Source organism: Periplaneta americana, chromosome 13, assembly GCF_040183065.1.
Source record: "Periplaneta americana isolate PAMFEO1 chromosome 13, P.americana_PAMFEO1_priV1, whole genome shotgun sequence".
Lineage (NCBI taxonomy): Eukaryota > Metazoa > Arthropoda > Insecta > Blattodea > Blattidae > Periplaneta > Periplaneta americana.
In genome coordinates, this window is record NC_091129.1 from 102,547,414 (window position 1) to 102,574,317 (window position 26,904).

Sequence of the window (26,904 nt, forward strand, 5' to 3'; positions counted from 1 at the left end):
CGTAAACGTGTGAGTGAAGAGGAAGACTAGCCGACCAGTGACTGCTCCAGCTGCAGCGTACTGCAGTTGAGAGCAGGAAAATGGCGACTTCAGATTCCAAAGCACCGCTTCGCAGCGTGAAGCGGGTGCAATTTGGAATTTTAGCTCCAGATGAAATAGTGAGTATGCTCATAAGATGTGTTATGTATTTGTAACAATAATGAAGTATAAATTAGTGTAATTTTTTGTGTATTATGTGTTTAATTAATATGACAGCAGTTTCCTTGTTTTCCTGGAATGGCCTCGACCTGGTGTTGACTTTGACCAGTGAATATTAAATTGCATAATTATTTAATTTGTGTACTAACTAAAAACAGTTATTTGTTTTCTCTTTTTAAACAGAATATAATATTGATTTAAAATTTATTAATTCATTAATAATTAAAATTATTTTTTATTTCATATGCGTTGAAACTTACAAGACAAATTTGCGAAGTTTTTCACTTTAAGTGACCCACTCCCCTTACTCTTTTTTTTTTTTTTTCTGTTTATGAAATTGTGAGCGTGTGGGAGGGGTGGGAATAAATATTGTTATAGGACTAATTTATTTTCTATCAACCTGGCAGTTTGTAGACATTTATGCAAATATATGAGCCAGAGAAAGTTGATTATTAACTTCACTGTTAGTCGTTTTCTAAGATATTGCATAGTTAGATTTTTTTTTTTTTTTCAAATCTGAGTGATGTAAACGGGAATGTGCAAAAGTTTGTTTTTCGTTTGAAATGCTAAATATTGCAATTGAAATAATGGCAATTTCTCCCAACAGCGTCGTATGTCTGTAACAGAGGGAGGAATTCGCTTCCCTGAAACATATGAGGGCGGCAGGCCTAAACTTCAGGGTCTCATGGACCCTCGTCAAGGAGTGATGGACAGAAATTCACGGTGTCAGACGTGTGCAGGTAAGAAGCATTTTCTGTGTAAAAATTTGTATATTAGTGTAATTGGAAAGTTGACGTACGCACGTTTGCAGAATAACTTACTTCATCAATACAATTGGGTAATTATGTAGTAAGCATTGGCCAGACCATCTTCCTGCTCATACATTACCAAATATATACATTTTAAATAAATTTTGGAAACGTTTTCTTATGATTTACTTATTGTCAACCTCTTTACACTGTAACGGAAAAATATTGGCTTGTGGCTGCGAGAAGGTTAGCCCGGCTAATGATTACTATCATTACAGAAAATTGAATTTCTAATTAGGTTTTCTTTTGGATAAATTTCAGAACACGGATTACTTCCTTTCCTTCTTTTCCTTACTTCAAAATTCCAACCTTGTGCACACAAAATAAATTATTGACACTGAAAAGTGCTTTTTTCGTAAGCATGATAATGCACATTCGACAAACGCAGACAAATCTGCTCTTTTTAATATTTTAAGATATAATTGTCAGTGAGGAATCCATATATTGAAATCTTCCCCAATATAAGTGAATAGAAAACTAACAGAAATGTTAGAAGTATTTTTTATATGTCGATATCTGTTCCTGGAAATGGGGAAAAAATCTGATAACCTTAATTTAGGTCAGACATTATAGGCCTACTATCCATACCTACTCTTTTGCCTTAAATAGTTCGTTGTCTGAACCTTTTTGTCATGAAAACTTGATAATAGAGAGAGAGAGACTGATATTATTACAATTGAGTTTCGTTATTTGCTTGTCCACTCTACAAAATATGGAGGTAATAAGTCTAGTCGTAAGATAAAATTTTTAAAATCTGTATGATCCTTGCACAAGATTTTTTTCTCTGTTTACAGGTAACCAGACAGAATGTCCTGGCCACTTTGGGCATATTGACCTTGCAAAACCAGTATTCCACGTTGGTTTTGTTACGAAAACCATTAAAATTCTGAGATGTGTGTGCTTTTATTGCTCCAAAATGCTCGTCAGTCCAGTAAGTACACTTGAATAAAAATTGAATATGTAATTTGGAAATACTAACAAGTGAGAACAAGTCACATTGTTACACAGATGCCAGTGTATCTAGGCTGATTTAGTTTTCTGATAGTCATATTTGTTTATGGTACATAATACCAGCAATCTTCAAGATATATTATACATCCATAAAGCCCTAAAAGAAACAAATTATTGTTGTTTGCTAATGCTCTTGACTTTGGATGCCCTCCATTTGTTGTCTTGCATCCCAATAATATTTCTCTACCTGAGAATTTTCATCGGCATCAGTTTTTATGCTGGCTAGACAAAAACCAGTATTTGGCTAACACGAATGTTAATGTGAACAAACATTTTACTTCTTGTTTTAATAATTTTCAGACAAACCCTAAAATCAAAGAAGTGGTGATGAAATCGAAAGGTCAGCCCAGGAAACGTTTAACGTTTGTGTACGACCTATGCAAAGGTAAAAATATTTGTGAAGGTGGCGATGAAATGGATATCCAGAAAGAAAACCCAGATGATCCAAACCAACAACAGGTATGTTATATAAACAAGAACTGCTGATCTTTCACGAAGTAGTGGTTAGATTTGTACCATAATTTTTATAATGGCAAATGAGAATCTTCAAACACTCTGGTATATTCACCTTTTATTGGTGTAGGGTGCAGAAGACCTGAATTGATCGTAGAATATCTCATCTCTTATGATACTGACAGAACTAATTTTTTCATGTAATTGCAGAACAATGACACAGCCAAGAAATGTTAAACTTATTTCCATACCTCACCATTGATTTGTCATAGACCTGTTAAACAGGTTCTTTGAAATTAAATGATCAAAAACCGTGAATTTATATTGGGTAACTCAGTTGGCATTAAGCTTTGGTAGTGAGTTCAGCATTGAACTAAATACCTGGTCCTGTTAATGGGTTAAATGAGGGAACTCAGAAAATGGTCTGCGCTGAATACCTCATAATTAAATCAGCATATAGATAATTTTAAAATGAAATTAGTCTTCATAATGTGCATTTTTTAATGGTTTTTAGATTAACTAGATTGGTTTGTAAATGACCATTAAATCTACTTAATTGAATAATTTTTTCTTTACATATAGTGAGGGTCACATAAGAACAGTTCCTAAACAGCAAATATTGCCGTCTTGTCAGTGTTGCCAGCTGTTACCAGATATGACATGATCCTATATATTAAATGACTTATTTACTTACCGTACTTTATGTTGGAAGGTTATTCTAAATAATTCAATAATTTGTAACATATTTTCGTAGGCAAACTATACGAGAAAGGGATCAACATGTCAAGTATTTTGTCTGGCAATACGAAATTCATTGGTTTGACTAAACAATTGACTCACGAGACCTAACCTAAAAATGTATTTTGTTTGACCACATGAAATTATTAGTACTAAACTCCGAAATATTGTCGATATTTGTCTCAGCTGCAAACATACCAGTTATAAAATCACTACCATTTGTAGTATTTGTTAGTATCGAAATTCGAAACGAAGTTGGCAAAAGAAAATTCAACCTGCAAACTAGACAATCACCACAATCCACTAGCATATGTAGTAATGGGGGGGGAAAATGGTTAGGTTTCACCCTTATGGTATGAAGTAAGCTGACTCGGACTATAGGTACATGTTGCGAGATAATGGAATAAATCTTCATAATATGCATTTTTATGGTTTAGGTCAGCAAAATTTATATGTAAATTAACCATTTAATCTATGTAATTGATTAATTTTTCGCTTTACGTAGGCACTTGTTTGAAATGAAGGAATGAATCTTGATATTGCACATTTTTAATGGTTGACAGTAACTAAGTGAGACTTACTTGAACCATACTTTTCTTGCAATAGCCTCGCAAGGCAGGACATGGCGGTTGTGGTCGCTACCAGCCAAACATCAGAAGAACTGGTCTTGACCTCACAGCTGAATGGAAACATGTGAATGAAGATTCACAAGAAAAGAAAATAAACTTGAGTGCCGAAAGAGTATGGGAAATTCTGAAACACATAACAGATGAAGAATGTTACATCTTGGGAATGGATCCAAAATTTGCAAGACCAGACTGGATGATTGTAACAGTTCTGCCTGTTCCACCACTATCAGTTCGTCCTGCTGTTGTGATGTACGGCTCTGCTAGAAATCAGGTAAGCAATGTTGGTTTTGAGTGTGGCAGTATGAAGTTTTGGTTTATCAACTCGTTAAATAAAAAATTACACTTTTTTATCTCAGCCCCATCAGCCCTTTATAAATTTAACAAATGTCTTATACCTCTTATTGTTACCTTAGTTCTATTTCTTGAACAAGTTTCCAGTAAAAAGTTCAGAATAAGGTTATGGTGTCTCAAGTATGCAATTTCTGAGAATGTCTATCGTAATAATATCGTCCCCCAATCTTTCCAGATAAATAACAAGGGCCTTACAAGTAAATTCTGTAGTAAGGAGTACAAGTACTAGAGTTTCTGTTCACAAAAGCGTTTTCTATAGTTGTATTTTACTGCTCCATACTTACAAATTACCAGTGAAGTTCATTATTGTGTTCCACAAAAGTACTAGTATTTGTAACTTGTGAATTGTGAAGTATTCTGTACCTATGAAAGAAGACTAATACATACATGTATACTAATGCTATTTAAATATATTTATTTTATAATATTCAGATATATTTTGATGAATATGTGGTCTAGAATATTTTTTCTTGCTTCTGTTTCCTTCAAAAGAAACAATTAGCGACATCTGTTGGCTAATATGGGAAACTATAGCGGAGCATTATGTGGAGATCGTGAAAAACATGATAATAATAAGGAAGTAAATTTTTCATTATAAAAGAAGTAAACTAAAATAACTTGGCATGATTACGAAATTCATAGAAATATTACAGTACTACGAATCTTTGCTGTGTAACCTAACTTAAAATACGATATAATGATTCAGGAAACAAACATAACCTAATTTGACGAATGAAATATGAAGATAAACACCTGTTTCATGTTATGACGTAGTATGGTTGATATGACATCACATGTAACGATCCACTGGTACATAATGTACAAGACACTTTAATTCCTTCGTGAAACAGGAAGGTACAGTTCCATACTTTACAACTTTTACCAGTAACTTGTAATGTACAACACCATATGTTCGCGGAATAGGCCCAGGGAAATACTTTGAAGTATACAAAGATTGTTTGTCTTCTCATATTCACTACAATGTTATGTAATTACTTCAGCTCATTGTTTGCTACTATTAATATTGTGTGTTTGTTTTAGGACGATTTGACACACAAACTAGCAGACATCATAAAGTCCAATAATGAGCTCATCAGAAATGAACAAGCAGGTGCTGCTGCACACGTCATCTCCGAAAACATTAAAATGCTTCAATTCCACGTAGCTACCCTGGTTGACAATGATATGCCAGGTTTGCCAAGGTCAGTTTGTATCACAAGTATAATCATAGTTAGTTCGTTTCTATTGCTTCCACAAATGAGCCACTAATACCTCTCTGAAATTCTGCTACTCTGGCAAAGATTAATTCCATTTCTTCTTTGAGAATACCCGTGAGATGATAATGAAGGTTGTGTGTTGAATTTTGACATTGGTGATAAATTGCTTGGATATTTTGTCTTGATCACTCCTGAGAGAATATTTTATAGAAAATTCTTAAGATTTGCAGAAAGCTATATTTGAGTTAGAGGAAATAAAATATATTGTGTGTGTGTGTGCGCGTGTTTTTTTTTTTTTATCTAGTATGATAGATTTAAAGAGGACAGAGGACATGTCAAAGATGACCATCATTTCTGATGTCCTTCTGCTTCAAACACTTAATTTTATAGCTAGGGGTTTTTTTTATGTGATCAAAATATTAATTTACCAGTAGGGAGATGTTATTAAATTAAATTTGAGTTTTATGTGGTACAGAAAACTTTGACCAAAATTTTCCATATGCAATGGGTGTGCAAAACTTGTTCCAGTACTGCAAAAGAGAAACAAACTTGCGTGTGGAAGTGTGCCAGGGACTTGTGGGAAGAACAGAAAGTGAACCAAATAGAATTAATGATTATTGGTGATATGCCATGTACTTATGGCTGTGGTCATGAAACCAAGACTCAGCCATCGGAATGCAAGAACTGAAAAAAAGCAAGATAGAATCATCACGCATATGCTCCAAAGAGTCAACATTAAACCAACACTATTAGACCTAAGTGTTTTCAAATGATTAAGGAAACAAATGAGAATAAAACAGCCAACACACTGGCACAAGTCTTAGATCCTGCAAGGTGACAGTGTGCCAGTGCCTTGTGCCCTTTCTGTAATTTCTAAATTTATATTGCTTTGTAAAAGAAACAGGTTTTGTTACATGGAAACAATAAATTAAACAAAAACGGAAGAAGCTCTGAAGGCACTCAAGAAGGAAGACTTCAAGCAATGATTTGAATGTGGAAAATTCGCCGGAATCTTGTGTCTAAGAGGACTGTTTTGAAGGAGGCAACTAGAAATAGCATGCCAGTACTACAGTTTTCTATTTATGAAACAGTTCTGGAACTTTCTATCATAGTGATAAACTTCGTAAGTTTTTTTGTAGGAGTATTCAGATTGTGAGAGTGTACAAAATTTCAGTTTTATTTCATCGTGAGTTGCCAGTTATTTGTCGTACAGTGCTAGTCTTAGAAGTAATGCAAGGTCTACAAGGAAAATGAATTCTAAACTATATGTTTTTTATATAAAATTCCTTGTAATAGATTGTTGTGATATATTTCTAAATATCTTATTTTTGTAATAGTATGCATTTGTTGAAACCATTGAATTTTATGTTGCAGAGCTATGCAAAAGTCAGGAAAACCACTGAAGGCTATTAAGGCACGTCTAAAAGGAAAAGAAGGTCGTATTCGAGGTAACTTGATGGGGAAACGAGTGGATTTCTCTGCACGGACTGTAATTACACCTGACCCTAATCTGCGGATAGACCAGGTTGGAGTGCCACGGTCTATCGCCCAAAACATGACATTTCCCGAAATAGTGACTCCATTCAATATTGACAAGTAAGTGTAATTTCTAATTTTTTTTTAGATATTCGTAATGCTATCTCATAATTGATATATTACACTATTTTAATATTGCCAATACTTAATGAATGCGAATGTTGTATCGGATAATACTAATTTTATATCTTCATTGTTCTTAGAATGCAGGAGTTGGTACGAAGAGGTAACTCACAGTATCCGGGAGCAAAATATATTGTTCGAGACAATGGCGAAAGAATTGATCTCCGTTTTCATCCTAAATCTTCAGATCTCCATTTGCAGTGTGGCTACAAAGTAGAAAGACATGTACGAGATGGTGATTTGGTTATATTCAACCGACAACCAACACTACATAAAATGTCTATGATGGGTCACAGAGTGAAAGTTCTCCCATGGTCAACGTTCAGGATGAATCTCAGGTATGAAATTAAATAAGTTTGTGACTTTTTATTTCAAGTAGGTTATCGTGGATAATCAGATCTGGTGCTTTTAATGTTGTTGTTGTTTTCTAATGCCAGGTGTTTGACAAAGTCATTTGACCTCTTGCACTCCAATGTTTTTCAAAGATATTATCATGGTCAGCCACTGAAGCACAAATTTTGAGGTGTTCCGAATCCATTTCTTGGTTTGAGTTGCACAATGGGCAGTTAGGGGACTGATATATTCCAATTCTATGCAGGTGTTTGGCCAAACAGTCATGGCCTGTTGCCAATCTAAATGCAGCTACAGACGATTTTCGTGGTAAATCGGGAATTAACTGTGGATTATGATGCAGACAGTTCCATTTTTTCCCTTGAGATTGTGTTATCAAATTTTGTTTGTTGAAGTCTTAAGTATGTAGATTTAAAATGCCAGGCGTTTGACAATAAAGTCATTTGGCCTCTTGCACTCCAATATTTTTCAGAGATATTGTCATGGTCAGCCACTGAAGCACAGATTTTGAAGTGTTACGAATCCATTTCTTGATTTGAATTGCACAATGGGCAGTTAGGGGACTGATATTTTTCAATTCTATGCAGGTGTTTGGCCAAACAGTCATGGTCTGTTGCCAATCTAAATGCAGCTACATATGATTTGCGTGGTAAATCGGGAATTAACTGTGGATTATGATGCAGAGAGTTCCATTTCTTCCCTTGAGATTGTGTTATCAAATTTTGTTTGTTGAAGTCTAAGTATGTAGATTTAATAAATCTTTTCACAGAGTAATACGTAGATTTAGTAACAAGTCTGTAAGTAGCAGTGCTAATATTAATGGGTACATGGAAATGTTTTACACATCTTGAGAAAATTTACTTTCAATGATTTAACCTGTACTAGTCTCTACAATAACGAATGTACAGAACTCTAGTGATATGGCTAATGTTATCATTAAATTAAATTAAAATAAAAAGTTTATACATGTACAGGATTTCAAGTTGCTGAATTCATTATGCTCTCTCTTTTCAGTTGTACATCTCCTTACAATGCTGACTTTGATGGTGATGAAATGAATCTGCATGTTCCACAGTCTATGGAAACAAGAGCTGAAGTAGAAAACCTCCATGTAACTCCTCGTCAAATCATTACACCACAGGCTAATAAACCCGTCATGGGTATTGTGCAGGACACACTCACAGCTGTCAGGAAAATGACAAAACGGGATGTCTTCCTTGAGAAGGTAAATAAGCTAGCATTCTAATTTAAATTATTCACAAATAATAGCTTATGTTATATAAAGTACGAGTATCTATGAATAAAAAATAGAATTTTCTGAGAGTCGTGAAGTGTGGTTAGAGTCCACTTTCCTCTTGCTACAGCACATCCAGAATAGAATGTCTACCAAGTTAGATTGTAGCAGATTTTAGAATGGTAGATTAAGCCTAGAGGAAATTGTGCTTATCCCTCTTAACATTGTATACCTAATACTGTTAACCTAGTTCCATTTCTTTCTGGAAGTTTGTAGAAGTCGTCACAACCTTCACTTAATACTGAAAATCAGTTTTATGTCGTTGTGATTAAAACCAGATACCACTCTATTCTAGGGCCTGTAGAGATATTATCTATAGAGCAGGAAATTTGGGCAAAAATTGTCAGCAATTTGTCTCGCTCATTCACTCAGAAACATGGTTCTCTGTTTCATGTTCTGTAAAGCTATGGTCTTATAAAGGAAAATATGTTTTGAATTTTATTGTTTTGAGCCTGATTTTAACTTGAAAATTTTTGTTTCGGCAGCTTCATTAAATTTCTGTGTCCAATGAATCTATTTCTTGCTGGTCTTCGGTATTTAACTATACTACTTCTATCTTTACAGGAACAAATGATGAACCTGTTAATGTTCCTTCCCATTTGGGATGGGAAAATGCCTCAGCCAGCTATTATGAAACCTAAACCTTTGTGGACAGGTAAATAAATCCAGATTTTTTGTAACACATTCTATTAATATTAGTACTTACATATTAGATTACTTGTTTTGCAAAGATACGTATTAGATTACTTCGTTATGGAAAGAGGTTAATAAATTTATTATTATTATTATTATTATTATTGTTATTGTTCAATGCTAGGGTCATTTATAATTGATGCTACATGTGCACTATAGTTAAAAAATTCTGTAGTTGAAGGTGAGAACTAGAAAAGGATTGACTTCAGTGGTTTGGAAGAACAAATGGGACGTTTTTTACTAGAGAAATTTACAGATAGCTTGATGAAGAATTGGCATTCATTTAAGTAGCAAAGAAACTTTTCTTTCCTGCTTCTAACTGTATTATTCAGTAGTTACATTTTTCCCTCTTGTCACGGAGTTAATTATTTCATTGAGATATCAGATTTTTTCTTGGTACGAAATATAATTGAAAAAGCAACAAAACCTCTTTATCGTCTTTCACAGTACATGAGAGAAAGGCATAGCCCTATCGCAGCACACGTTACGAGACCAAATATGGCTCCAAGATTCGATGTAGTGGAGTAAGAATATCTGTATTGAAATGGTACTTCTCTCCCACCCTATTTCACATCCTCTCTTTCTCACATACATCTTGTAAGCATCATATCATACCCTCTAGAAATTGTTTCATTGTCTATTTTTTTGTAGAATGAAATTTGAATCTCTTTTTGAATAGAAAACAGTGGAAGTTTTATATATCGCATATTATAATAATGAAAAAGTGTAATTTTTTTTCTATTTGCAGGAAAGCAGGTATTCTCACTTATTATTCCTGGAAATGTAAATATGATCCGAACACATTCCACTCATCCTGATGAAGAGGATGATGGTCCATTCAAGTGGATTTCTCCTGGAGACACAAAGGTAATGAAAATTAACTCAGTTTGTAGAAGGTGGAACTGCCCCATTCTATTGATGATTTCTAAATATTATAGAAATTTTAAGATTAACTGTTTCATCTTAATAACCATCCAAAACATTGCTCCTCTAATATTAATTTCACATTCATTAATCATAAGTACATTTATATATGAATTATATTTTATCAGTTATTGTTGGTTCTGTTGGAGGATTAAATCAAATTTCTATTCGAAAAAATCTTACCTTACTCTCCAATTAACCATATAGAATTAATATTGGCAGCTATAGATATTTCAGTGTAACTTTAATATTTTGTTTGTTTCTTATTGAAATTATGTAATTCCTTCATAGGTAATGGTAGAACATGGTGAACTGGTGATGGGCATTCTTTGCAAGAAAACACTGGGAACATCAGCTGGTTCACTACTGCATATTTGCTTTTTGGAATTGGGTCATGAAGTGTGTGGACAGTTTTATGGCAACATTCAGACTGTGGTAAACAACTGGCTGTTACTCGAAGGTAAATACATTCGATTTAGCTGAATGCTTTGTTTAACGAACTTAATCTTGAATTAAATTTGATGAATAACAAAATATTTTATTCTCAGGTCACTCTATTGGTATTGGAGACACCATTGCTGATCCTCAGACGTACTTGGAAATTCAGAAGGCCATTAAAAAGGCCAAGGAAGATGTGATAGAAGTTATCCAGAAAGCCCATAACATGGAACTGGAACCTACACCTGGAAACACGCTGAGGCAGACCTTCGAAAATCAGGTAAATCTCGAACAGGATCTTTTTAAGTTTTGAATGTACCAGAATGGGACTAAAATTTACAATTTTCAATTTCAAAAACTTGGAATATACCGTGAAAATTTTCACCACATATGTAACTAGTTGTCATTAATAATTGATAGGTGAACCGTATCCTGAACGATGCTCGAGACAAGACTGGAGGTTCTGCAAAGAAATCTCTGACAGAATACAACAACTTGAAGGCTATGGTGGTGTCTGGATCTAAAGGCTCCAACATTAATATCTCACAGGTAAGATAATTTTTTTTATGCTCACCCATGCCGAAATGTAGTAATTATACACCTGGTAGCAGCCCTTTAATGGACTTCATTAAAGTACACCTATTCATTAAAGTTCAGGTGTTCCGCCAATCAGAAAATACCATTGTAGCACTATGAAAGCGCAAGTATCGATTATTCTCGGATATGCAATCGAAAGACAACAATAAATCACCTATATTTGAAATAAAGTCAGTTCTGTTACTATAATAATTAGCGTTAATTGTAAATAATATTCAAATAAATTCAATTTGTCATCTCGTTTTTCAAGGTCAATGTCAACATCAGTTTCTCGGAAAAAATCAATACTTTCGCGCCTGCTCACATCTCACAATTTACGAGGTATTGCACAAGCTCAGTTCCGCTCCCCAGTCAGATAAGAATAACATGAATACTTATGAATAATTTCAAGTTAGAAATATGGTCGAGCATAAAAAGTCGTATGAAACTTGACTATAACAGTAATTAAGACACTCGTATGAAAATTATCAAACTCGCGCTCGTTTCATAAACATGCTCGCGTCTTAATTACTACCATTATAGGCTTGTTGCATAATGTACCATTTTAATATCTTCCAGGAGTGGTAATTGTGATATAAAGACAGCTTCATATATATCATTGTAAATGCATAGGGCTGTAGGTGTTAACTTTGATGTGCATTTAGTGTTTAATCTTAATAGAATAAGCATGTCCTATATACATACTAGTGTTATTTATATAAATTTTTAATCTACAGGTTATCGCTTGTGTGGGTCAACAAAACGTTGAAGGTAAACGAATCCCCTTTGGATTCCGAAAAAGGACATTGCCTCACTTCATCAAGGATGATTATGGTCCTGAGTCAAGAGGTTTTGTAGAAAACTCGTACCTGGCCGGGCTTACTCCTTCAGAGTTTTTCTTCCACGCTATGGGAGGTAGAGAAGGTCTCATCGATACTGCTGTGAAAACTGCTGAAACAGGTAACTCAGTTGTGTTACATGTAGCGTTGCATGTTAAAGTCGTAGCACCACAGTCTTGAAGCTTGTTTATATTGCTATATTTTGTTTTAAATAACAAATGTTGTAATGTGTGAAAATAACTCCAGTAATAAAATAACAGTGGGTAAAATACATGCTAACATTGTGCTTACATGAAAAACAATGTCTATTTATCCTCCTCCACTCTATTATCCTATAATGTTATAAGCTTAAGTCTTAAAACGTTCACAGAAGTAAAAGAATTTACGCATGAAAAATCTTGTAATATTGATTTAAACTCAGATTGTGTCAAGTTCCCTGAATTTGTAGGATTGTTGGGTCTACCCCTACCACCACAAATAAGATCACTGAAGGCTTTTCTTGGAAATCCACTAGACTGACATTAGATTTCCTCTTCTGGGGTGAAGCATTTGTAAAGAAGAATTATTTCCGGGATTTCTTCATGGTGGGATCTAGTTAATAAAATATGGAATAATACTATAACTTACAAATTAACATAATAGAACTTCTTGTAAAATATTAAACTATTTCTCTGTTCCACTAAATGATAACACAAGTCTTGTGTGAATGTGTTGCTACTCGTAATATAAGTAATGTAAAGTTTGGTATATTATTAATAAAATACAGTATTAGTTATTTAGGGAAGTTACAAGTGACGTAATAAATTTAAACTCGGAACCTTTTCCTCCTTCCCCTCTTCCTACATGAATGAATATGCAATGTAGTTAGTGTAGTGGGTAATTTGTCTTGCTGACAGTATTTTGCTTCGATGTGTAATCTGCTCTTTTTCATATTCCAGACATATAAAGGTCATATTTCCTGTCCAAAAATTGAGTTTTATTTTTGTAAATAAGCGAAAAATCTCTTTACTTATCACTTTTATAACTGCCATTATGCCACATATTTAAATCGGTGAATGCAAATGAACTCTCTAAAATGCCAATAATACATTTTTTTTTTTTTCTTACAAATGTAACAATATTAGCAATATTACTTTACAGGTTACATCCAGCGACGTCTGATAAAGGCTATGGAGTCTGTCATGGTTCATTATGATGGAACAGTGCGTAACTCTGTGGGCCAGTTGATTCAGTTACGTTATGGTGAAGATGGTCTGTGTGGTGAAACTGTAGAGTTTCAGAATCTGCCTACAATCAAACTATCAAATAAGGCATTTGAGAAGAAGTTCAAATTTGATCCTACCAATGAAAGGTAAGAAATATGTTATTGCTACTGCTATTACTGTACTGCTGCTGTTTGTTTTTCTAGTATTTAGCTCTTGCTTCTCAGCATAGACCACTCATTACTGTTACTCAGATTCTAGTATTGGAGATATCTTCTACACTTGATGGAGTTACCATACTAACAATGTATTTAGTAGTGGGAAAACTTCTGTTTTAGGCCTGGGACACATGAGTGTCGATTTTTACGGATGTTCTAACGTATGTTGTAGCTTAACTAGGCACTATATGAAACAAGACATATAGCTAACGTGTGTTGCAACATCTGTTGTATTTTTTTACTTGCGTGATCACACTACAATGTCCATTGTGCGTTTGTAAAACACGTTGCAGCATTTCCTTATTCGTACTGGAGCAGAATACACGACTGTAGCTTGACGTCCATTGGTAGAACATTCTGATGGCAATTTTGCATTGTTGTAGTATGGGTTGAAGTGCAAGATGAATGTAGAAACTTTACTAAATAATTCATAAAGGACCAATGTTGTGAGATGCATTCTCAGACGAATATAAGGGCAGAAATAATAATGTAGCGTGGAAAGATGCGGAACAAATGAATTTAGATAAGTAAATACATTTTGTAGGCCTACAGTATCATATTTGTTTTTACGAATACTAGAATTCTTTATTATAAACAAGAGTTCATCAAACAGAATTTTAGACATTTGGAATTAAAGCTGTGACGGTGATTCAGTGGCTAGAGTGCTGGACTTATAATCCTGTAGACCCAGGTTCTATCCCCAGTGTACCCTCAATTTATAACTTGTGTTGGGCAATCAAGGGATTTTCTCTGGAAGCTCCAGTTTCCCTGTGACATCCCAACAAATCTCCATAATCTCATTGTGGGTGTAGCATAGACCAGCCTCTTATGTTGCACCCTGGGCAACGACTGTCTTAAATTTATCTATGTGGTTATTATTATTATTATTATTATTATTATTATTATTGTTGTTGTTGTTGTTGTTGTTGTTGTTGTTGTTGTCATAATCGATAGTTTTTATATACTTCATGTTTAAATCAACTTTGACTTCCTGTAGTGATAATTTTCTTATTTCTTCCAATTTTTTGTTTCTGATCTCCCCTAATCTGTTCACTTATTTTCATAAACTCCACAATTAACGGATTCTATTGCTGAACTTCGTACTTGATATTGAGTTGTTCAATTCTTATGCTTTTATCATTTTCATACATTATAAAAGTCTGTGATGTTAAATGTTACACTTTGTATTTCAGATATTTGCGTAGAATATTCAATGAAGACATTCTCAAGGAACTGATGGGTAGTGGTGATGTAATCTCAGAATTGGAAAAAGAGTGGGAACAGCTTGTGAAGGACCGTGAAGCACTAAGACAGATCTTCCCAAGTGGAGAGAGCAAAGTTGTATTGCCATGCAACTTACAGCGTATGATATGGAATGTGCAGAAGATCTTTCATATCAATAAACGTGCTCCAACAGATTTGAGTCCATTAAGGGTTATTCAAGGTATTTATTTGCATTCTACATTCTTCACTTTTGTAGAATGTTAAAAAAAAATTTACTACTTGATGAAATGTTTGTGGATTAGTTGAAATTTGTAACAGAACTTTACTTAATGACAGTATAGTGTCACAGCATAACTTTTATATTATTTTGTTAGCTATCCTACAGTTTTTGTAAAATTACTTTTCTTCGTGTTTTAATTGCATTCTTAATTTTCTCTGAAAAAGTCTTAAATGGAAACTGAAAATTGTGACTCCTGCCTTCACTAATTATCCATATGAAGCAGTTCAATTGTGTTGGTTTATTATGAACTTCCATTAAGTAGTTTAATTGCTAGATGTATTAAACAAAAGAAAATTATGGGCTCAATACTACGTGTATATTGAAAATGTTTGCAGGTGTCAGCGATCTCCTGAAGAAGTGCATCATTGTGGCTGGAGACGACCACCTCAGCAAGCAGGCCAATGAGAACGCAACATTGCTCTTCCAGTGTCTTGTGCGCTCAACACTGTGCACTAAATGTGTGTCTGAGGAGTTCAGATTGTCGTCAGAGGCGTTTGAGTGGTTGATTGGTGAAATTGAGACAAGATTCCAACAAGCACAGGTATCACACAGTGTTGTTGTTGTTTTCTAATGCCAGGCGTTTGACAATAAAGTCATTTGACCTCTTGCACTCCAATATTTTTCAAAGATATTATCATAGTCGGCCACTGAAGCACAGATTTTGAGGTGTTCCGAATCCATTTCTTGGTTTGAGTTGCACAATGGGCAGTTAGAGGACTGATATATTCCAATTCTATGCAGGTGTGAAAATGGCAAGTTGTAGCCGATTTAAGTGAACACCATATTTTAACGTTTTGGTGGCTACTTCATTCACACACAACCCCCAGAATGTCTGGAGGACCACACCTGCTGTTGGTCGACTGGTCCATTGGACCTAGCTGGGAGATCTTGTTGATCACCAGCTTTCCCTCCTTAAGCCACTGGAGGACGAATTTAGTGCCATAGCAGGTCAGCACTAGGAACAGAAAAGTAGAAAGAGGAGGAAGGAAAGTGAAATGAACTCCTAGGCCTCGAATGCTCTAATGCTGTCGGGGTCGAAGAAAGTAAGAGTTCAGTCAGAGGACTGGATAGGAAAGGGTAAAGAGGGAATTAGGTATTGAATAGAGGAAAATTATACCAAATTCAGTCATTAACTCATCAAGCTGACCAGTGCTAATTGATGAATAGCCCCTCCCTTTAGTTCAGCTTGTAAAATTATGCTTACCAACAGCTGCACCACGGGAAGGTAGGGATGGGACATTGGGTATTTGTCCAGGTTGGTTCCTTAAAGCCTTCAATGGGAAGGATTAATGGCTCTTCCCCCCTGTATCTGACAGATACCCTTTTGCAGCCAAAGTGTGTTCATTCTGTTTTATTGTGAACCCTTGTCTAATGTCAGAAACGTCATTGCTTCAACATGACATTCGCTTATACAGAATGTTTGTTTTTCAGGTTAGCCCTGGTGAAATGGTGGGTGCATTAGCTGCCCAGTCACTTGGAGAGCCTGCCACCCAGATGACATTGAACACTTTCCATTTTGCTGGTGTGTCGTCCAAGAACGTAACCCTTGGTGTGCCTCGACTAAAAGAAATTATCAACATCAGTAAAAAGCCTAAGGCTCCTTCCCTTACTGTCTTCCTTACTGGTGCAGCAGCCAGAGATGCTGAAAAGGCCAAGAATGTTCTCTGTCGTCTGGAACACACTACACTAAGAAAGGTGAGATATCATTCATTTCTGTACTGAAAGAGAATCAAATAAAAGACAAAACCTGGAAAAGCAAATTCTTCACCATTCCTTATGGTCCCTATAGCAGGGGCTCTTTACGTATTGATCACAAACATGTTGGGCAGGATATTAGTGATTGAGACTCAGGTCAAAGACTGTGCTTAGGTATGGTTTCAAATTCCACTTGAGCTGATTACTTTATTAGGAGTTCTCCATGGTTTTTCTGTTTTCTAAGACTAATGCCAGATGATCTCAAAATAAATCATATTCTCATAGCCAAAATACCATCCGACACTGATTCCACTGATGCTATATAACCACCCACTTCAGCATTAATAAATAATATACAGTATTTTAAAAGCACGTAGGGAAATATTCACTTATAAACATAAATTAGTCATATGTAATTTTTATAAATGTTCTTCATGACAAAATTTTACAGTATAATAAATCAATGAGCATCATAAATAGAATCATGACATCATCTGTATAAAACCTTAGCATGACCAGTCCTCTATGGAAGTGAAGCATGGACTCTAAGGAAATGTGACACAAGTAGAATCACTGCTAGTGAAATGAGATTCATGTGCTGAACAGCTGGCTATACTAAGTGGGACCATAAAAGAAATGAAGACATCTTAAAGGAACTTGCAATGAACGTTGTACTAGCAGACATTGTCATTATCAAGATAACTGCCGTCAGCATGTGAGGCGTATGTCTAGGACTAGAATCCCTCGTGCAAACCTGCATAACCAACCTAAAGGCAGAAACTCAACTGAACATCCAATGAAGAGATGGGCTGAAAACTTTTGTGGACCGTAGCAGTCCTTCTGGGACTATAACCTGTATGGATGATGATGATGATGATGATGATGATGATGATGATGAAGATGAAATGTTCTTCTAAACTAGAATTAACGAATGTTTGTACTTCTGACAGTTAACATTATGAGTGAGTTGGGAGCACGTTGCCATAGCAATGCTCAATCACAGTCCGTTCCTCTCTCACCTTGCTGCCACCAACCTTCAACAAGCATGCGAAGCATTGCCAGTTTAACAAAATATACGCACGTGGTTTATGAGTTGGTTGGTTTTCTCTGACGGCATTTCATTGTTCGTTGTTCTTAGTTTTACTGTTTAATATTCTGCCTTTTAACTCCGTGTATCATAGTAATTGTTGTAGGCAGTTCTTATAAAAAAGAGAGAGAGAGAGAGAGAAACTTGTAGAAACTTTTCCTTCATTGCAACAATTATATACAAACTACTTTGTTCTGTTCCCCTATGTTTATATCACCTGCCAAAGAACTGGGACAGGGTATAGAACCCGTCATTCGTTTTCTCTCGGGTTGTGTGGCCTTGCACTGAAGCAAATGTTACTCAAGTTACTGTGTGAATGCATATCTGTATGTTGTACACTACTTTCACTTTCCAGTTTGAGAAGTTGCAGATATAAATTGGTTATAATCTGTTCACAGGTGACTGCAAACACTGCTATTTATTACGATCCAGACCCACAGAACACAGTGATTGCAGAAGATCAGGAGTTTGTTAATGTGTACTATGAAATGCCTGACTTTGATCCAACTCGCATATCGCCATGGTTGCTTCGTATTGAGCTGGATCGAAAGAGAATGACTGGTAAGTTATCTGATCTTGCTTAGGAAATTTCTGCTCGCTGTAGATAGGCTATAATTTGTTCTCAATGAGGCCCATGATGTTTTTCGTAGTAAAAACACTTGCTGTCTGCGAAAATTTTCTTGATGCTCCTTTTAACGGGATGAGGAGGCCGGAGGGAACAACTCCCACCTTGCTTATAGTAGTTCTGCCAACCAAAGGGAACTCAACACTGAATTAAATAATAAACATATTGTACAGCTTGATTCAGGGATTTTGGCCCCTGCAAAAAGTAAGTAGATAGATTAAGAGCGAGTTACTCATCACTGATGGGGGGGCTGGGTCACACAGGTCAGGTGGCACAGTCATAACACTCAACACTTCCTTCTTTCATGTCACGGTACACTCCGTCTTAAAACACAATATTCTTTCACACATCCCATTACTAAATCACTATGTCTGTTGACTAAACAATGTCGTGATTTATATTTTCTTGGCATGAGTTTCCCTCAGCTTCGAACATAGATATTATTTTCATTCCTTCTCTCCCTCTCCTATGCACATTTGTAATTAAATTTCTTTCTTATGATGCAACACACACCTTGCCAAACAACCAAGGACAGGGGCCATGAACGCTAAATCGAGCTGTAACTCCTGTTCCAAACCATTATTTGTCTTCATCACTATGGAGGAGTTCGAAGATGTTCTTTGATGTCCCTGGTAATTCCTCAGTCATTGCGATAAAAAAAAGTACTAGGCCTATGTTCGAAAACAAAATTAATTCAGTTTACCTATTTATTACTTTACTGTCTCTGTTAAACAACAATCAGTAACCACAATATTCAAGGCTTTGCAATTATACTATCAGATGTCATGGTGTATGCAATTCAGTTTTAGTGTTTAGTGGTTGCATTCCTTGTCAACAAAGATAACTGAACCTTACCATTGAGTACTATGGAGCCGAAGGATCCAGAAGAGTTTCGCGCATAGTAGATAGTCAGCTTTCTTCCAACTCTGAAATTAAATTCAGTTCTTCAAAGCTAGCAGATTTTCATAGACAATAATTGGAACATTGAAAAACTATGTATTTCGTGAAGATTGTTTATACTCAAAACTCTTCTCCTGAAGAGAAAGTGTGTGTATGTACATGCATAACTTCACTGTATTGCTGTTCTGTTGCAGATAAGAAACTAACCATGGAACAGATTGCTGAAAAAATAAATGCTGGTTTTGGAGACGATCTGAACTGCATCTTCAATGATGATAATGCAGAGAAATTGGTGCTGCGTATCCGTATTATGAACAGTGATGACAACAAATTCCAAGATGAGGAAGAAACAGCTGACAAGATGGAAGACGACATGTTCTTGCGATGCATTGAAGCAAATATGTTATCTGACATGACTTTGCAGGTTTGTGTTGATAAGCATAGTGCTTTTGAGAAATTTTACAAAAATGTAATACTTATTTTCGTAATTATTAGAGGTACTATTTTATGGTAAATAGAAATGTAAGCTTATGGTATAAAAATGTGGCGAATAGCAATTTAGTTCAATATTATTTAATATTACCATACAATCTTTACTGCCCCCAAATAAGACCCGCACCCTAAATTTCTAATGACAAAATTCAGAACAATGTACCATGATATGAAAGGCTTGAATAAGACCTGCACCCAATTCCAGGAGTAGTATTTTTGCAAAAAATAAAGTATGGGTGATATTCAGTATTACAAGGTAAACAACTACATTTTTATCATCTTCATTAGATATTTGACTTTATTCTCAGTAGTCACATCAACAGAGGGGTAGTAGTCAAAGTGAAACTGTTTCATTTTTTATCATCGTACAGTGTGTAAAATAAAGTAAATCAAGATATTTGACAGTGTCATTTTTCACTGATACACACAGACAGAACAGTTTGAATACTTTGACAGTATTCTTATTTGCTTGTCAGTGTCTGATTAAACAGACAATGAGTGCTGTGTCCAAGTTACTAGTTTTGTTTATGAAAATGCATGTTAGAATGCGCTATTTGTGGTAATCTTCTAACCTTACTCATACAATTTTGACATTGCATCATTACTACAGGATGGTTTTGTGCATTTAAAGAGAGATAGAAGAACTATGTCAGATTTTATGTTCTGTACATGAGACTTTCTCCAACAAAGAGGTCTTATGCATTGTCATTGTATTGTCTGTAGTGTGGACATTTGAGAAGTAAAAGAATAGGCTATATGGGAAACAATCGCCAATAACTGACAAAAATTAAGTTTCATCATTTAAGTTCAGGGACAGATTCAAAAGTTGTTAAATAAAGGATGCCGTATAAAGACACATTGTTCTCCTGTTCTGTGGAGAACTGAAAACAGTACTGACTTGTCATGGGAGTAACTATGCAAATTTAATTCATATTTTGTGATGTGTAATAAATAATGAAGTATTACAATTTCTTCATGCAGGGCATTGAAGCTATTGGCAAAGTGTACATGCACTTGCCACAGACTGACTCCAAAAAAAGAATCATTGTGACTGATACAGGAGAATTCAAAGCAATTGCAGAATGGCTACTGGAAACAGATGGCACAAGTATGATGAAAGTGCTGAGTGAAAGGGATGTTGACACAAATCGAACTTTCTCTAACGACATCTGTGAAATTTTCTCAGTAAGTACAGAATATTTATCTTGTAATTATAATTTGTAATTGAGTAAAACTTCATTGTTACTTGATAAAATAGATCAGATTTACACGTAGTACACGTTGACTGCTATTTGATATGATACACACTTGTACAAGAATGAGTGTATGGAGTTCCCTTCTTAGTGAAGAATTTTATACTCACTTGAATAATAACTTAAGGCTTTGGGCCTATGTGCCTTTCTTTTTAACATGAAATGTTCATGCTCTTGACTTGAAAAGTCTGGTCACACGTTTGCCATTTGCACTAGTGTGGACAGCAGTGAATTAACCTCTAAAATGACAAACCCATCATGCTTGCAAATGTATCAGTCTTGATGATTGATAAGTATATGTACAAACTACCATATATACACGAATAATCCGTGTACCCTAATTTCAGGAGAGAAAATAATAAAAATAATTGGCTGTAATTTGTATTCCAGATAATGTGTGTATCCCAGTTTTTCTTTGCTAAATTCCGGAAAAAATATGTGCGGAATTTTGTCTATATGCAGTAGTTATTACAACAGCACATGGAGATAAATGTTTCATGCAATTATAGAAATTTTATGAATCCCATGTTACTTCAGATAAACACAAAACATTGTAATATGTTACATGAATGACATTTTTGCTTTAAAATATTCGGGGTATATGACTGATGTGATAGAAATCATGAACACCACTTCTCTTGGAAGGAAAGAAATGCTGGAGGTTGTAGACTTAACTATACATTTCTCTAGATCTATCTATGTATGCCTGCTTGTCTATTTAGTTGCAGTGTGTTACAATGTTGAATAACAGCATTGATCTCTGGTCCTTAATCATACATAAGAGAACCATATTTGTGAATGAGTGCGACCATTTCTTGCCAGAGTTGAAATTCATACATCATCCTATTCGTCGTCGTCGTCGTCGTCGTCATCATCATCATCATCATCATCATCATCATCATCATCATCATCATCAGAAGTTTCCAGTTAATTATGGGTTGTTTCACAACATGGCCTCCTCCACAAAGTCCTATCTTGTAATAATTTTTCACCATGGATACTTTCCCAACTATAAACCCTCTCCTGTAAGTCAGTTTTCATTTGATCCAGCCATTTGGCCCTAGGTCTTGTGCCTTTCGCGATCATTTCCATTTTTCTTCTCGGCATTACCACCCTATTATTGATACCATAATAATTAATTTTGCCATTTAGTTGTCCCCACCTCAGAATAGAATCTGAAATTGTCAATCACAGGATCTCGGAATGTTTAAATGACCATATCTTGAGATATTTAAACCAAACATTTCTGCTAATGTTGTTGCAAATGATTGTTGGTATTCTCAAATATTCATAATATGCATTGTCAGGATAGTTCCCCAGGCGAATCTTTTCTTGATGTAGAAGTTTGGAATCTGCTTCAGTGTGTGTAATCCTGATAGAACACAAAGTATAAACGAGAATATCTTAAACAGCATCATAAAACAACTGAATTGTTACGAGGTGTAAACTTATATACATGTAATTCACCTTCATTTCAGGTGCTTGGCATTGAGGCTGTGCGTAAGTCAGTAGAAAAGGAAATGAACACTGTGCTACAGTTCTATGGTCTGTACGTGAACTACCGACATCTTGCCCTGTTGTGTGACGTTATGACAGCCAAAGGTCACTTGATGGCCATCACACGTCACGGCATCAATCGTCAAGATACTGGTGCTCTCATGAGATGCTCATTTGAAGAAACTGTAGATGTATTGATGGATGCAGCATCACATGCGGAAGTGGACCCTATGAGAGGAGTATCTGAGAACATTATCATGGGACAGCTTCCTAGACTTGGCACAGGTAAACCACAAACATTGTTCTTGAGTCTTTTCATGGCCTCAACGGGATTACTAGGTTGTCTACCTAAAATTACTACCACTGAATATTAACAAAAGCATTTAGTATGCAATTCGTACATGAATCTGGAAATTGTTTAAATTGAAGTATACTATATTTAATCGCGTAATTCTCTCCCCTCCCTTTTTTTTTTTTCTAAAAAATCTGGAGGCAGAAAATCGAGGGGGGAAGTTGCGTGATGAGTACAAAAGTATCGAAAATAAATTTCTCATAAATAACATCTAACAATGCATTACTATTCAATTTAATATTTAATAATGAACTATAAATATTTATACAGTTTTAGCCATTTGGGGTAGTTTTGCGTCTTTTCTTTATATTATTGTGTGTCAGTTCTAAATGCTGGTAACCTAATCCTGAATAACTTCAAATCATGGTGTGTTAAATCTTTGTATGAAAATTAACTTATTAATTACGTAAAGATAATAAACGTACTTATATTTTACATTCTGCTATAAAAAGAGAACAAATTTAAATGGTCTTCCATGCTGTCAGAGAAATCATTGGTGTTTTTCACTGTAGAAAAATGTAATAATGACTTTGGGTTTTCCTTACGTATTTTTACGATAATTTGAATTTCCATGAAAGATGCTCTTGAAAGGAAAAGGAAAAATTGTGTAAATTTTTTTAATGTAAGGGGAGAAAATTATGCAAGGAAAACGAAATTCCGAAAAATATGTTCTAAAAATATTTGGGAAAGAGGGAAATTACTCTAGCAAATACAGTATATATAAAAATTTAAATTAAAAAGATAAAATAGAAAGAACTCCTTTTTATCGAATACCTGGGGAATTACTTTTTTTTGCCTTACATAGGGGTTTTCATTAAAAGGAGTTTTATGTAAAATGGGAAGGAAAGACTAAACTAAGTAGTACTAATATGTGCGTCATGTACCAGACTTTATTATAACCATCTAATTAGATCTACAATATTATTATTTACAATGAGTTTCATTCCCGTATTTTCTATCTCTTCAAATGATGAGGTACGAATGTTTTTGTGTTTGGTTGTGAACCCGAACTACACTGAAACTTTGCATTGAAAATTTCTTCTTTCTTCATTATTCCCCATAATGAAGTTGTTGACAAACCATTCTTTTTGCCGTATGTGATAACTGTTATTTGAGGATTAGCCTCGACATCCCTTATTATTTTCTGTGTCTGTCCGATAGTTAATTTCTTCCATTTAATCGCCATTATAATGATGCATAAAGAGCATAAACTAACAAAAAAAAAACTTTGAAACAGGATCCACAACTCAAGTGAACATGACAAGCAAAGCTAGACCATAAAGAATAATGCCGCCACATGACACTGCATTATGATCAATTGAGATGTGCTATCAAACATGCCGGTACTATTGATTATTAAAAGTAGAGTCGACATTTCGAGCTTCAGTATCACAAAATCATTTGAAAAGTATTCCTTAAACTGGGTTTCCTTAAAAGCGGGAATTAATTACATTATTCTTATGGCAATTTGGCTGTAACTTAACAGATTATTACGTAAGAACTTGATTTTACTGTATATGTATTTCCTTGCAGGAGCCTTCGATTTGCTGCTGGATGCAGAAAAATGTAAAGCTGGTATAGAGATACCAATGAGCATTGGTGCGGGCATGATGGGAGGAGGTGGTATGTTCTTTGGTAGTGCAGCAACACCTTCAATGAGTCCTCACATGACACCATGGAACCAGGGTGCTACCCCAGCATATGCCAGTTCTTGGTCACCAGGTAATTTGATTTCATATGAAGGAAGAAAATGTCTTCTTGAATTTTATTTAATACAAAGATATTTATGCAATAATTTTATTCATTTGTTTCAGTGCTGGGCAGTGGGGCAACTCCTGGTGGACCAAGCTTTTCACCATCCGGTGCCAGTGATGCCAGTGGTCTGTCACCAGGATACTCACCGTATTCTCCACAACCAGGAAGTCCATCCTCTCCTGGTCCTGCAATGAGTCCATATATTCCAAGTCCTGTGAGTGGCATGTCTCCAAGCTATTCACCATCAAGCCCTACTTACGCACCTTCACCAAGCCTAACACCATCAAGTCCAAATTACAGTCCAGCAAGCCCATCGTATTCCCCCACATCACCAAATTACTCGCCTACAAGTCCCAGTTACTCTCCTACAAGCCCATCATATTCTCCTACTTCACCTTCATACAGTCCAACTTCTCCAAGCTATAGCCCAACAAGTCCCAGCTACAGCCCCACAAGTCCATCCTACAGCCCCACAAGTCCATCTTACAGTCCTACAAGTCCATCCTATAGCCCCACCAGTCCGAGCTATAGTCCAACATCTCCGAGCTACAGCCCTACAAGTCCAAGCTACAGTCCAACCAGCCCAAGCTATTCGCCAACCAGTCCAAGTTATTCTCCTACCAGCCCATCATATTCTCCAACAAGTCCATCTTACAGTCCAACCAGTCCCAGCTACTCACCAAGCTCACCCAACTACACTCCTGCCTCACCATCATATTCACCAACCAGTCCAAGCTACTCACCAAATTCACCACAGTACTCGCCTGCTAGTCCAAGTTACTCGCCCAGCAGCCCCAAGTACTCTCCAACATCACCGTCATATTCACCAACCTCACCATCATTCCCACCATCTTCACCGCAATACACTCCTGCGTCACCACAGTACTCTCCCACAAGCCCTACATACAGCCCGACAAGTCCTTCCTACTCACCCAGCTCACCACAACACACACCAAGTGCCTCCACACGTTACTCACCTTCTTCACCCAGCTACTCTCCCACAAGCCCTACTTACTCGCCAACAAGCCCCCAGTACTCTCCATCGAGCTCAAAATACTCTCCAACAAGTCCAACATACACTCCCACTTCGCCGAACTACAGCCCTTCCTCACCAACATATTCACCGGCTGTGCCGGGCTATTCCCCAACATCACCCACCTATTCGCCCACTTCTCCAGCATATGAGAGCAATGATTAAAGTGTCAGCATGTGAATGTGTGGGAATATGGCTGTTGTGTATAATATATACAAGTGACTGTTATAAGGAGTTGCATCTTGTAGCAGTGACAAATAGAAGAAAAAAATTACTATTTCTTACTGGACATGTTGTAACTTTTTAAATTTTAGTTTTAAGAAATAAATTATATTATAAAACAATCTAATGTTGGCATTTTGTAGAAACCACATACCTTTCAGTAACAAGTATTGGAACATTATTTAGAAATAGAAAGTAGTATATTAATTTGTATTAACATGACTTCTGTTTAAAAAAAAAAAGGACAGAAAAAAAAAAGAAACTCTGGTTTTGAGGTAAATATACAAAAAAATACGAACATGTGGATAGAAGTTGGCTCTCTGATATTGAATCATTTTATCTACCAGGTTATTTTACATTAAGCAAAAGTGTTTATGCAATATTTACTCTCGGAAGGTTGCTGTTAAAGTAAACTGAATGTAATTCGATTGAATATGTAAACAGTTTTGAAAAAAATATTCATGGTGATCAAATTAGGCAATTTTAGCAGGAAATTAATTACATACATTGTAAAACAATAAAATCTGAGATCAATAAATCCAAAATCTCACATTTTAAAATTTCAAATTGAAACCTACTATCCAAAGCAAATTAAGCTGAGCTTTTTATTATTACACGTGAAAAATTTAATGAGAGACTCCGATCAATTATGTTCAGATATTGTATTTTGTTTACCCCAAATCTCTTGCTTCGTCTTTCGTGTTATGTGATTAGTGGACAATATTTTTTTTTTTCTCTCGCTAGATATTATGTACTTATAACTTGGAATTGCTAAAAAGTTTTGAGACATATCTTCAGTAATAAATTTTACCAGAGATGCTGGGTGATACAGAATACGAAACACTTTCCATTAAACAGTATTTCTGAACATTACCTTCATGATAGTTGT

At 35.5% G+C, this 26,904-nt stretch overlaps 1 protein-coding gene across 1 annotated transcript; it reads left to right on the forward strand.

The window, feature by feature from the left end:
* Polr2A (RNA polymerase II subunit RpII215) lies at window positions 1–26,137 on the forward strand. The gene is made up of 25 exons (XM_069843675.1): window positions 1–158; window positions 806–938; window positions 1,802–1,938; window positions 2,319–2,477; window positions 3,816–4,109; window positions 5,231–5,391; window positions 6,781–7,002; window positions 7,146–7,403; window positions 8,431–8,641; window positions 9,275–9,365; window positions 10,152–10,270; window positions 10,619–10,787; window positions 10,876–11,045; window positions 11,186–11,314; window positions 12,079–12,301; window positions 13,321–13,531; window positions 14,794–15,044; window positions 15,440–15,645; window positions 16,536–16,799; window positions 18,285–18,447; window positions 19,606–19,835; window positions 20,885–21,088; window positions 22,635–22,938; window positions 24,539–24,727; window positions 24,820–26,137. Exons 1-25 carry the CDS (start codon window positions 81–83, stop codon window positions 25,956–25,958), a joined length of 5,715 nt encoding a protein of 1,904 aa, XP_069699776.1. The 5' UTR covers window positions 1–80; the 3' UTR covers window positions 25,959–26,137.
* The last annotated feature ends 767 nt before the right edge of the window (window positions 26,138–26,904 follow it).

Coding starts and splice junctions, on each gene's coding strand:
- Polr2A (XM_069843675.1), top strand. CDS start 81: ATGGCGACTTCAGATTCCAAAGCACCGCTTCGCAGCGTGAAGCGGGTG. Junction 4,110..5,230: donor ACGGCTCTGCTAGAAATCAG/GTAAGCAATGTT, acceptor TGTTTGTTTTAG/GACGATTTGACACACAAACT. Junction 15,646..16,535: donor CAAGATTCCAACAAGCACAG/GTATCACACAGT, acceptor TTTGTTTTTCAG/GTTAGCCCTGGTGAAATGGT.